General features: G+C 42.6%; 1 protein-coding gene across 2 annotated transcripts in view; it reads left to right on the top strand.

Annotated features, from left to right (window-relative positions):
- The window catches only part of SHLD1 (shieldin complex subunit 1), a gene marked incomplete at both ends in the record, with an annotated part of 94,311 nt that extends 81,997 nt beyond the window's left edge, over positions 1 to 12,314 (top strand). For both annotated transcript variants that reach the window (XM_079719491.1, XM_079719492.1), the window contains one exon: positions 11,872 to 12,314. In XM_079719491.1, coding sequence (XP_079575617.1) covers positions 11,872 to 12,314 — 443 coding nt within the window. The remainder of the gene's footprint in view (positions 1 to 11,871) is intronic.
- Between the last annotated feature and the right edge of the window lie 1,837 nt (positions 12,315 to 14,151).

The following is a 14,151-nucleotide window of genomic DNA, read 5'->3' as shown; positions in this document are numbered from 1 at the left end:
CCTGGGGGAAAAACACTTTAAAACAAAGGCTTTAAGTGTTACTGTGAAGCTCCTAATTTGCAGTGGCTCCTGAAGGAGCTTAGGTCCCTTGTCTGATGGCCTCTCCTGGTCATCCCTTCTCAGGGCTCCTCATACCCAGATGTGGACGGGGTCAATGGATCACAGTTCTTTTTTTTTAACAATCAATGGATCACAGTTCTTTATTTCTAACAATTTTTTTAATTGAAAAAACTGATTTACAATGTTAATTTCTGTTGTACAGCAAAGTGATTCAGTTATACATATATATATATACATTTTTTAAATATTTTTTTCCATTATGGTTTATCTCAGGATATTATATATAGTTCTCTGTGCTATACAGTAAGACCTTGTCGTTATCCATTCTATACGTAATAGTTTGCATCTGCTAACCCCAAACTCCCAGTTTATCCCTCCCCCACCCACCCTTCCCTTTGGCAACAAGTCTATTCTCTATGTCTGTGGGGACCACAGTTCTTGTTCCAACTCTAGCTAAACAGTTCTGGTCCAGACAGTGAGAGAGTTGAACAAGGTAACTCCCCATGGCTTTTCCAGCTGTGAAAGGGTCAGGTTCTCTGTCCCATTAACTTGGTTACTACTTAACAAAATACAAAACCAAGCTGTAAATCAAGCCTCAGGCTAATCCTCAATCTCATAGTAAAGAAGAGAATTTTTATGCATTTCTAGGATCCAAGCCTGTGGTCGCTAAACGTCAATTATGAATCATCTCGGGAGGCTCTTGGACCCCTTGCCTGGCTCATCATCACCAACATGTAAAACCAACAGCGATCCTCATTATGGCAAATGATAGTTACATGAAAATGATTTTAATTAAGAAAATTAATGAGCAGATTAGCCTTTTTGTTCTCATTGCCAATCCCTGCATTAAATGACTCTGGAGACTTGGTCCTATCTTAATTTTCTTGCCTGGAAAATGAGACTCGGTAAGCTGGATGTGATCCCTGCCCCTGGATCAGGCTTGGTGTATGACTTTTTTATTAAATCGAGCAGAAACATAATATCACTTTTTGGTAGTGATAAGCTGACACCAAGAGAGTTGTTTTGCTTTAGAAGGTTTGCCATTAAAACAAAAACAGAACTTGAGGCTTCTCATGAAGTCTTTTTTTCATCCTCACATTTTTTTTTAAATCCCCTTCAGACTGGAAAAAAAAACTAGTCATGAGATTAATTGGAGAAGAGTCAGAGAAAGATATTGTTTTCTTTATAATTCATTTTCTATGCCGTTAAAAAGAATATAGAAAAGAGACAAAAAACAGAAAGAAAAATGGTAAAGAATATGAACAGGCAGTTCACAGTAAGGAAACTCAAGTGGCCAATAAGTATATGAAGAGCAGCTCAGCCATGCGAGTAATCAGAGAAATGTGAACCCAATAATGAGATACCGCTTGAAATGTCTGATAATATCAGGGTTTGGCAAAGCTGTGGAGGAACAGGAAAAACTAGACAGTGCTGGTGGGACTGTAAATGCTGCAACCACTTTGGAGAGTGATCTGGCAGGATCTAGTGAAATTGAAAATGCATGTTTCCTTCAACTCAGCAATTCCACTCCTGTATGTATTTCCAGTGAAAGTCTCACAAGTGCTCACTAAGGCCTTGTTTGTGATAGTGAAAAATTAGGCACAACCTACGTGTCCTTCAGCAGGAGAATGGATGAAAACTAATGCAGCCTGTCCCTAAATTTTATATATATATATATATATATATATATATATATATATATATATATATATATATATAACGGCTAAAAGTAAAAAATCATAAGGTTGGGTGAAAAAAGGCAAAACTTTGTATATTGAAAATAAGATTAAAAAGATCATCACACATAAAGCAACACTGTCTTGCTTATGGTTACGTATATATGTAAGGTATAAAAATGGGCTGGAAGGAATCAATTTCTATGTAGGAATTTCTATTTCTATGTCAACTTTAATTGAATTGTTTAATTCTTCTTTAATAGGAAAAAAGACTTGAAGCAAATATGACATATGTTAATTGTCAATCTGGAGTGGTGTGAACTTGGATATTATAGTTCCCTGTAATTTTCGGAACATTTTAATTTCTTTAGAAAAAAACATAAAATGCCAAGGTAAAAGTAAGATAGCTTATGAATCAGACAGTAGAGATTGACCTTATTAATTGCCCTGGGCACCTACTTTTAGGGCTGTTTACCTATCACACATATTTTTGTATTTTTCCAGCATTCATTTTATTTCTCAGCAGTTGCCTTTTAGAGGTCTCTGTCCTCTGCCCACTGCATCTGTTCGTCATTAGGATGAAAGGTGACAGCATGGGTGATTCATCCAGTTTTTACTTTCAGCTGTAAGTAAGTACAGACCTAGACTGTGGTTTCAAAAGCACCTGACCAGACCATCCATCCTTTGAGGTGTTAACTGGGATTAAATATCTTGATGTCCACACCTCCTTGGGCTCCCTTGTATGTGGTTTTTGTCCTTTAAAGGAACAGCAGCAAATTCTAAAGTGTATAAACCATCAGGCAAAAGGAGGCTTAAGCTGATTGATTCTTCTTGTCATTAATTTTACGTTATTAATAAGATAGGAAGTAAGTAACAGGGCTGGTGTTATACCTTAAGAGGAGGGGGACAGTCAGATGAAGCCAGAAAGAGGAATCTAAGCAAGCTGCTGATGGGGTAGGGTGAACTGAGGCCCTTCACTTGCAGGGCAGTAATAAAAAGGTTCTTGGACAGCAAGAGGGTAGGAGAAATACCAGGTATGAAAAAGAGGAGAAAGGAAAAGAGGATGGTCTTGGAATACAGTAGAACAAATCCACAGAAGGTTTAGCAAAAAAAAAAAAAAAACGTCTGTAGGTACATTATTTATACCACAGACTGGGATTATTTCTGGCATCAAACTCAACCCCCCTGCCCCGCCCCAGGTATGTGTGGTGGAACGTCTCACTGTTGACCAAGATATATCTGCCCCCTCCTCCAGCATCAGCTTATATATGTAATTTATCACGATTCATGTATTCACCTAGTGGATTGTGTAATCCAAGGCCCTTTTGAGAGTGAAAAAGGGTGCTATTAATAATTAATTGAGACAATAGGCACAAACTGGGGATTTCGTGGGCAAACACCCCAGTCACGCTCGTGAATAGTGGTCACCCTAGTAATACACACAGTTACATGTGCATTTGAAAGTAAAACTCATCAAATAAAACAAAACATCAAAATTTTTTAAATGTATCTGCCATGTGCTGGCCCTGGGGATACACCAGGTGACAAGAGAGACAAAAAACCTTGAGTAGGAGAAGATTGACAATAAACAAACAAATCATATATTATTAGGTACTATTAGGTTTATATGGAAAGTATAAGGCAGACAAGGGAGATAGGGACAGCCAGGGTCTAGGGAGTGAAGGAAATGTAATTTTAAATGGTGTGCTCAAGGAACGTATGGCAGACTAGATGATTGTTCACCAGTAATCTCTGCCTCTCCCTACAGGAGAATTTTTCTTCCTCATTCTTTTTTTTTTTTTTTTTTTTTTTTTTTGCGGTACGCGGGCCTCTCACTGTTGTGGCCTCTCCCGTTGCGGAGCACAGGCTCCGGACGCGCAGGCCCTGCGGCCATGGCTCACGGGCCCAGCCGCTCTGCGGCATGTGGGATCCTCCCAGATCGGGGCACGAACCCGTGTCCCCTGCATCGGCAGGCGGAATCTCAACCACTGCGCCACCAGGGAAGCCCCATTCCTCATTCTTTTGAAATCAGGTTTGGCCATACAACTTAACATTGGCAATGATATGTGAACAGAAGTGACAGAGCTCTCCTGGTGACGGTCTGCTCCACCGTGCTCTTTTCCCTCTGCTATAGTCACTAAGCAATGTTGAGGTCGTGGCTGCCCCAGTGGCCTGGGTTCCAGGGAAAGGGCAAGGATGATACAGATCCACCTGTAGTATGACACAGAGTGCAAGTAGTAAGAAATAATCCTCTGTTGTTTTATGAGATTTGGGGCTTGCTTGTTAAGTAGCATACCCTAGCCCATCCTGACTCATACAGAAGGCCTCACTGAGAAGGTAACATCTGAGCAGAGAACTGAAGGTTGTGAGGAAACCAACTGTGCAGATATGTGGAAAAGGCATGTTCCACAGGGAGGAACAGCAAGTGGGAAGGTTTTGAAGAGGGAACATTCTTGATGCGTTCCAGGATCAGGAAAGAAGCCAGGATGCAGAGGTATCAGCACCCTGCAGCCTGTGGGGCTGGAGGTAGGACTTATTCTTGTCCATCCAGTGATCCTGCTCAATCCTCCACAAAGTATGGGGCGGGGAGGCAGGCATGAGAAGCATAGGAGAGGATATGAAGGAAAGGTAGGTGAGAAGGAAGATGCAGCCTAGCAGAGTGGTGCCCCACATCCTTGGACCACAAACCGTAATATACTAAAATTGGTAGCTCACCCATGTGGAGACCTTGGGAGGCCTCTGACTGCTGTCAGGAAGAAGATGAGTCAGTGCCTCCAAAGTGTGCCCTCCTCCCATTCACCTTGTTCTCATGCCCGCGACTTTTTCTTAGAGCCTCCAACAGACAAACCAAGGCAGCAGGGTCGCCCTTAGGAGTGTGCCATGCAGTGCCCTGAGAAAGGGGCAGCTTCCCCTCCAAGCAACATAGAAGACCATACAAACCACATGTTCCTTCTTTCCTTGAATCCTGATAATTTGCCATATTTTTATTGTCTTAGAGTAGATTTCTTTCAGCTCTGTACAGCCTTTAAGCCACAGATCCTCCTAATTAGCAGTTGCTGGTAAAAGAAACTCTGGACAAATAGGCAGAGTGGGCGTCTATTGATGCTGCTGCCTGGAGGAGGCAGAGTTAGACGTCAAGCCCATTGAAAGGGAACCTGTTAAGGATGGAAGCTAAAACGTGCTGCAGAGGTCAAACCCCGCTGAAAGGGAACCTGTTAAGGACGGAAGCTAAAATGTGCTGCAGAGGTCAAACCCCGCTGTGCACTTACCAGCCGCAGGAGTAGGCACAGAAGTGTCACTGGAAGAAACCCCCATCAAATATCCGGGTTTCTGACGGCCAATGGCATTAATCTCAGAACGCATCCATGAATCTCAAATGCTCCATGCTAATTCACTATCTCGGATTACTAAACTCAAATAACCTCTGTAACTCCTCAAGATATAAACATAGTTTTAGGTTTATAAGAATCTCAAATATCTATACGTTATCTCTCCTCTCTTTGGTCAGAAGAAAATTTAACAAACGGATGTTCTGGTGGATAGATGACCTGGAAGCAATGCATGTAAGAGCATTGTGGCGTCAAGCCCCATCCTTCTCTCTTTTTGCAAATCCTAAAGAAATCTATTCCTGATGGAAAGCATATTGAAATAAAAAGGGAAATTCCACCCAATTTATATAATGCCAAAATCATTAGGACTGGGGCCCTTACTGAGAAAAAAAAAAAGCCATCTCAAGGTCTGAGAGGGAAGGAAACCATGGTGCAAATAGGTGCCAGCAAGAAGGGCCTTCACTATGCAGGGCTCAGTAGCAAAGCTGCCTTGGGGAGCTCAAGACAAATCAATCTATTACAACTCAGTGGGATTCAGCATTCACTTCCCGCTCCTTCCAGAATCCTTTGAGCCAGTGTTGCTCTCTGGGGGTGGAGGGCACTACTGGCATTTGGGGGGAGGATGATTCTTTGATATATGGGACTGTTCTGTGCATTGTAGGATGTTTACATCCTTGATCCCACTCACTAAATGCAAGTAGCGCTTTCCAAGCACTGACCAACAAAATGTCCCCCGTCTGTCCCTAGAGCAGAGTCCCCAGTTGAGAGCCCTACAGGTCTGAGCTCTAACAACAGGTAGAATAAAGTGGGGTTTGAATATAGCTGTGAGGATGCTCCACTGAGCAGGAACTGACCAAGTTATCAGAGATCCATCTTCTGTCCATGTGTAGGAAGAGAAGTGATGGGCTTTGTATACTGGTGAAGAAACATTTAATATGTTTGGGTAAATTTAAATTTAAATAATTTTTTTCATGATATAATGTTTTTTATTTGTACTATAAATGTTAATTAGGAATTCTTTAATGAAATGTTTACCTTTTTTGGAGATGGGTCAAGGGAATGGTGGGTACAAATAACTAAGAAATAGTATGAGCCAATGTAAAAATAAGGAGTTGTTTGCAAGCCAAAACTGATCCTTGAATTATCTGAGAAATGAAATGTCAGGATCCCAGTGTCAAGTGTGAGCCTCACTACTAACTAGCTGTGCAAATTTTTAAACCCCTGTATCTCTCTGCCTGTCTCTCATCTGTGAAATCATTGCAGCAGGTTTCTTTACACATTAATAAAAATCAAAGCAAAACAAAACCCTTCAACTGCAACAGCAACAGGATAGAGCTGACAGAAAAGTTCATGTCTTAGAGAACAGATCAAGAGATGGCTTACTTTATGTTAGAATAAAAACATTTAAAAATGATTTGGATGCCTTCCTCCCAGGACGGAGTGAGGAAGACAGCCTAGATGCCTCAGAGCCTCATTCTTGGTTGGATTTACTCCACCAGGACCGTGCTTCACACCCAGTGGGAGCACAGTCAATGCTGAGTGAGTGCTGACACCTGCTTTGTGCAGCATGCATGAATGGCAGTGCATTCCCTAGCAACTGAACAGCATACAATAACTCTTATGAATTTTTAGATTAAATTTACCCAAACATATTAAATGTTTAAATTTAAATTAAATGTTTTACATTTAAATAATTTACCCAAACATTTAATATACCCAAAAGGCCACACGAGCCACATGATTAGAGAGATGGCTTTGTAGTTGGAAGTAGAGCAGATTTTCAAAGGAAATCAAAGTCCGAAATGAACGGGAGGCAGTGTTCAAAAGAACGGATGTAGTAAATAACTCAATGCATATTGTCATTACTCTTCTAGAAAGGGGAAGGAGGGTTTCTTTGAAGATGAGCTGCCGTCTACTTGACATTTGCATGTAAAATAGAGGAGACAGGCTAGTTTTTTAGGTTCTTTCGTGGATACTGAATTTCAAAAATTAAATGAACTATAACAGTGAGACACAGATGAAAAAGTTTAAATCTGCATATCAAAGTTATTGACCAGTTACTTAATAAGTACATGCCCTGCTACTTGGAGTGTCACTGCTGAGCTCTCCTTCTCTCTCCCACTCTTCCCATGGACACTTCTCAGCCTCTGGCTTCCTGCCTTACCCCCCAGGACCAGATCATCTGTGGGGAAGAAGGTGGGAAGGAACACCCCATCCTGCCGTGATGGGACCCTTCCCCTTCCCCTTCCCCCTCACCTCTCTAATGGCAGTACCTTCATTAGGCAAGTACATTTGCCAAGCCCTGGACTAAGTTTGTTTTGTTCGTTTTAATTTGAAAGTAGGCCACCCAAAGAAATGTTAACAATTATTCCTCCAGAGGTTTGTTTTAATTTTTTTCTTGAAACAATCTCAAACTCAGAAAACTTGCAAGTACAAGTAACATTTTTTTCATGAATTATTTGAGAGTAAGCCACCAACCTGTTGCCCACCATCCTTGATTTTCCTACAAACAAGGACATTCTCCTACAAAGCCCAATGAAACCATCAAAATCAGGAAATTAACAGTGACACGTTACTACCATCTCATCCCCAGACCCCATTCACGGGGCCCAAGAATGTTCTGTAGAGCAAAAGGAGCCAGAGGAAATCACGTGCTGCATTTAGTTGTCCTGTCTCTGTAGTCTCCTTCAGTCTGGAACAACTGCTTAGCCTTTCCTTGGTTTTCATGAACTTGGCACTTCTGAAGAATACAGGCCATTTATTTCGTAGAATGTCTCTTGATTTGGTTTTGTCTGCCGCTTCCTCATATTGGTTCAGGTGATGCACCTTTGGCAGGACTATCCAAGAAGTGATGCTGGGTCTTCCCGTTACACCTGGTCAGGTGGCACATGATTTTGATTTGTCCCGTTACTGATGGGACTTGTGGATGGTGATATTTACCACACTTCTCCACTATATTTAAAGTTATTCTTTTTCCCTTTGTAACTAATAAGTATCTTATGGGGAGGTACTCTGAGGCTGTAAGTATCCCATTCCTCTTCAAACTTTCAATTATTTTATGGATTCATGGTTTTCTGTTTTAATAAATGGGTTATAATCTGTTAACTCTCATTATTTTGATGCTCAAGTTGTTCCAGATTTGGCCAGGTCATCCCTTCTGAGCCGGCCTCAGCTCCCCCTTGCTGTGCCCCCAGCATTCTTCGAGCATTAGAGAACGGTGAGATGTTCCAGGCTCATCTTGTACTTTCTTATCACCAGCCTGGAATCAGCCATTCTTCAAGGTGGGCTAAGTGCTTTGCATATATTATCTTAGTTAATTCTCACAACATGAGAATCATGAGCCGATAACTGGTAGTGTCTCCGTTTTGCACACCAGGAGACCGAGTCTCAGAGATGTTAAGTAACTTAGTGCTGCACAACTTGAATTTGGCAGAGCAGGGATTTGAACTTGGGTCTGCTTGACTTTGGAGACTGTGTTACACATCACTCTGCTTTAGATTATCCCCAGCTTTCCACTCTGTCTATCCACATCACCTTCCACGTTTTAGAACCTATTGACCTATGTGGATAAGAAAGTTGCTATTGGAAAGTGTGTTCAGCATTCCAAGTGAGGTGGCCAGGAAGCCCTCTCCTGCAGTTTCTCTGACTCAGGACTCTAAAGAGGCCAGCCTCTGCCTTCCTCACCCTCTGCCCGTCCAGGAGCCTGCAGTTCAGCAATGGGCTTGTTGGGAGGAACTTAGGCAGAACTAGGCAGGAGCTCTGGGCATAGCAGCAGCAAAGGAAATTTCTTGTCCTTTTTTCAAAATTTTATTTTATTTTTTAGTCTTGAGGGGCCTGGGACATAAACTAGGCTTGCTGAAATCCAGTGTAATGGAAGCCATCCCTGCCACTGAATTCTTTAAAAAGCATGGTCGCTGTTGTCTGTCCCAGGAGCCTGTCTGGCCACTCTGTGAATTCTCTCTCCTTCTGCCTCCAGGCTGGGTCTCAGGCTGCTGAAGGTACAGCCAGCTGGCAGAGGGGGATAACGACAACCAGCCATGGAGTAGTTTAGTTTCTGCTTCTTCTTGCCACATGGCCTTGTTCATTAACCCTCCTGTTTCCACAGTTTCTGATTCTGGTCCCTTCCTAGTAAGACTGCACGTAGCCTTCTCCAAAGAGGCACTCCTCACTAATTCTGCTACATGCTGATCCTTCCCTTACTCTGCATTTGTCTTTGCATCCACACTGTCCCCAGTCAATGTGTCATCACATCTTTGTGTATTTATGTATATCCTGTGAGTATTTTCCAGTTGTTTGATGTCTAGAAGTATGTCTCCTCTTCCTAGTTAAGGTCTAACTATCTCAGGTGAAGAAACAGCATTCTCTGTTTATCTTGTAGCAACTTGTAATGAGTTACATTTATATCATCACCTTTCTGTAAATGTGTGTTGAGTCAGTGAATGCTTGTCCACGTGTGGCCCTGCGTGTGTCTCACAGAACGTGTGTCCACATTCTTTTTGGATACTCTAATGCTTTGGATTATACTTCTCCATTCCCTGTATTACCATAGAAGTTCTAGGCGAGAAATTGTTTAGTAAAACTCTTGTTTTGTAGACGAGAAAGCCGAAGCTCAGAAGGGTGTCATATCTACCTGGTAGTAAAACTAGAGGCAAAACCCCAAATCCTGCCTCCTTTTCTAAAACTTCACCCACTGCATCATTCAACATTCTTCATCATTAGCAAGTACAAATATTTTTTATTATAACTACTTGTTGAATTAGCAAGGGTGGGGTGCGTGTGGAATTAAAGTTAGTAATTTAATAAAGCTTATATCAGAGTGAAAAAAGGAAAATATATTTTTATTTAAAGTATGAAATTTTAAAGAATAAACCTGGTAGTTTTATAAGGAATTCTACAACTTGCAAATTAATTTTTTGTATGAAGTCTTTTCTAGAACACATCGATAGGAACATTCTGTTTCAAAAGACCTAAGAGATTCCTATGTTAAGAATGAGGGTGCCCAGAGAGGTACAGAAAGTTACCTTTCTGTTACAGAAAGTTACAAGAACTAGGGTTTGTCTTCAGTTCTGGTTTCTTCTTGTCTATTATTAAATCACTTAGTTTGTTACCCCTCCTTTAGAAAGCACAAAGGTGGTAAATTTAATTTGGAGGTAAAGAGTCTATAGGATTATTGTAGGGGGTAGAAAAGAAAATGTCTGAACTGCATAAATGCCCGGAATCATCTACATTAGGGGTCACTGCTGTGTTTGTGCCATGGATCCCTTTGGCATCTGGTGAAGCCTCTCGACCCCTTCTCAGAATAATGTTTTTAAATGCATGAAGTAAAACATATAGGATTACTAAGGAAAAAATATTGAAATGTAGTTATTAAAATATTTAAAAAACAAAGATATGACATTGTAAAGAATAGGTAATGCTTTTTTTTTTTTTTTTTTTTGCGGTACGCGGGCCTCTCACTGCTGTGGCCTCTCCCGTTGCGGAGCACAGGCTCCGGACGCGCAGGCTCAGCGGCCATGGCTCACGGGCCCAGCTGCTCTGCGGCATGTGGGATCTTTCCGGACCGGGGCACGAACCCATGTCCCCTGCATCGGCAGGCGGACTCTCAACCACTGCGCCACCAGGGAAGCCCTGTAATGCTTTTTTATTAAGACTTACATAATAAGATCTAGTGTCCGAACTAATAACTATGGTGATTTCAGAGTAGTGTGTCTTAGGCTGCTCGGGCTGCCCTAACAAAGTACTGTAACCTGGGTGGCTCACACAACAGAAATGTATTTTCTCACAGTTCCAGAGGCTGAAAGTCTGAAATCAGGTTGCCACCGTGGTCATGTTGTGGTTAGGACTCTCTTTCTGGCTTACAGAAGGTCACTTTTTCATTGTGTCCTCACATGCTCACATGGCCTTTCCTTGGTTTTTGCACATCTGGTGGGGGGTAGGAGGCAATAGGGAGAGAGAGGGGTCTCTTCCTCTTCTTATAAGGCCTTCAGTCCTGTCTGATTAGGGCCACACCCTTATGACCTCATTTAACCTTAAGAACCTCCTAAAAGCCCCATCTCCAATTATAGTTACATTAAGGATTAGGCCTTCCACATATAAATTTTGGAGGGACACAGTTTGTTCTATAGCATAATGATAAGCATAAATGGTATTTTTTTTTTTTTTTTTTTTTGCGGTACGCGGGCCTCTCACTGTTGTGGTCTCTCCCGTTGCGGAGCACAGGCTCTGGACGCGCAGGCTCAGCGGCCATGGCTCATGGGCCCAGCCGCTCTGCGGCACGTGGGATCCTCCCAGACCGGGGCACGAACCCGTGTCCCCTGCATCGGCAGGCGGACTCTCAACCACTGCGCCACCAGGGAAGCCCCCGCATAAATGGTATTTTTAAAACATCTTCAACAAGCTCTAATCTGAAATGAAAAGAACTGTGATCTGTTGGTAACAGGGTTACAGGTGCTGCTGCTAATAAGTTTGTTGCCTACATTCATCATGGAAGGAAATTCCTAATTTCAGGTAGAGGTTAATGAAAATAAGATTTTTTCCCCCATACTAGTTCACAGCCACCCTGAATTTCTATATAAGGACTCCCAGGTTAAGAACCCCTGATACATGCAAGTATCTTACTTTGAGCAAACAAGTGGCAGAATCCCAGGATAGTGGGAACAGATTCTGAAATCAGCTAATTCTGGCCATTGCCAGTTGCCCAGGAAGAATGAGTGTGTTACATTGAAAAGAAACATCATCTGTTCTTGCCTTGCTTTCTGATATTTTAAAATATGTGTTTGAGTATTGGAATATGTTTTGTCTTGCAGACAGTAGTAACTTAAATACTGAACAAAATGATTCCTGGACCTCTGAGAACTCCTGGCTTGACCCTTCTGGGAAGGGCCCACCAGAGACCAAGGCAGAGGATGCTGGACTTCGGAAATCTCTGGACAGATTCTATGAAGTATTTGGCCATCCACAGCCAGCCCCTGGAAATTCACTCTCCACATCTGTCTACCAGTGCCTGTCTCAGAAAATCAATGAACTGAAGGCCAAGGAGAACCAAAAGTACACCCTCCGCAGTTTTCAAATGGCGCGGGTCATCTTCAACCGGGACGGCTGCTCCATCTTACAGAAGCATTCCAGGGACGCCCACTTCTACCCAACCAGAGAAGGAAGTGCATCTCTGGAGGATGAAAAGCTGACCCCAGGACTTTCAAAAGAAATTATTCATTTCCTCTTGCAGCAGAACTTGATGAAAGACCCATAACTGTTGCCTGGTGGTGAGAGCAAGCATATGGGGGGTAGCCCTGTGGCTGAGACTGTTGGTGCATCACCCAGAACCCCTCAGGTCTCTTGCCAGCTCTGTGTGCCCAACCCCCAGCTAAGTGCTTTGCAGGCAAAGGCTGGCATCTGTGATCTGGTCCTGGAACCAATTCGGCCCAAATGGAGAGCCAGCAGTGTGTGGGGGTTTTATTGCCTCCATGGCCACCCCATCTCCTACCCCACCCTTTGACCTAAGGCTGGTGACCAACTGGTTTGGGAGTCTGAAAGTCCAGCTTCCTTGTCTCCAGGAAGGACATGCTCTGAGGCGTGATTCAAGTTCCAGAGCTCTCCCCCTGACCAGGCCAAGGCTGGGGCTTCGCATGAAACCTCACTCTTGCCTGGCTCCTTCCTTCCCCTGTCCCTCTCCCACTCACTGGTGTCTCCTGGGAGCATTTCCTTAATAAAACTCTTGCACCTGAACCCTTGACTCAGATTCTACTTCTGGAAGAAGCCGACCTAAGCAAATAGGCTTCCTTTCAATGAGTTTTTTTTTATTGTTTTTAATGTATTTATTTTATTCTTATTTAGTTTTGGCTGCGTTGGGTCTTCGTTGCTGCATGGGGGTTTTTCTCTAGTTGCGGCGAGCAGGGGCTACTCTTCGTTGCTGTTCACGGGCTTCTCATTGCGTTACAGTATTCTCTTGTTGTGGAGCATGGGCTCTAGGCACGCGGGCCTCAGTAGTTGTGGCACGCAGGCTCAGTAGGTGCGGCTCGCGGGGTCTAGAGCGCAGGCTCAGTAGTTGTGGAGCACGGGCTTAGGTGCGCTGCGGCATGTGGGATCTTCCCGGACCAGGGCTCAAACCTGTGTCCCCTGCATTGGCGGGCGGATTCGTAACCACTGCACCACCAGGGAAGCCCTCAGTGAGTTTTTTTGAAGGGAACAAAGCCTTATGCTGAATCAAGTATAAGAATTTTACCAAATTGTAAAACTGTGACCATGTGATTGGGAACGTACGTCCCCCGATAATACAAAGATTTAAATATGGTTCCAAAAAGTGCATCACATCTTAATCATACCTTTGCCTCTCCAAAACCAGAGTTTCCTGTTTTGTAACATTAACTGGGTATGGAAGGAACATTTGAACCATCTAAAATGACAGCTAAGATTTGCAAATTTTTTTTAAAAAGTCTTTTCATCTCCACCAGATTGTAAACATTAAAGGTGAGAAAAAAAAATTGTGTACCACCCACCAAAGTATGTGTAAGCTCACTTATGATAGGCTAGGCTGATGGATGCAGCCTTGTCAATTTGTGGTGGAAAAGAAAAAGGAATCCTTTGCCCAAGTGGACTCGTTCCTCTCATTATTTTTGTCTTCTGCCTGCTTGCTGCCAGCACCCTCTGTCACCCTCTGAATGGCTGGCCCCTCACCCCTGTCCTTCCCTTGCTTTGCCAGGGAGCAGCTTTATTTATTTATAATTTTAAAAAATTTTTATTGGAGTTTAGTTGATTTACAATGTTGTGTTAGTTTCAGGTGTACAACAAAGTGACTCAGTTATACATATACATATATTCCCTCTTTTTTAGATTCTTTTCCCATACAGGCCATTACAGAGTATTGAGTAGAATTCCCTGTGCTGTATAGTAGGTCCTTATTAGTTATCTATTTTATATATAGTTGTGTGTATATGTCAATCCCAATCTTCTAATTTATTCCTCCCCACCCTTACCCCCTGGTAACCATAAGCTTGTTTTCTACATCTGTAACTCTATTTCTGTTTTGTAGATAAGTTCATTTGTACCCTTCTTTAATATTTTTAATTTTTATTTAATTTTTTTATGTT

Source organism: Hyperoodon ampullatus (assembly GCF_949752795.1).
Source record: "Hyperoodon ampullatus genome assembly, chromosome: 14".
NCBI classification, from domain to species: Eukaryota; Metazoa; Chordata; class Mammalia; order Artiodactyla; family Ziphiidae; genus Hyperoodon; species Hyperoodon ampullatus.
The sequence above is the reverse complement of the archived record's forward strand: the minus strand, read 5'-3'. Positions and strand labels throughout refer to the sequence as shown.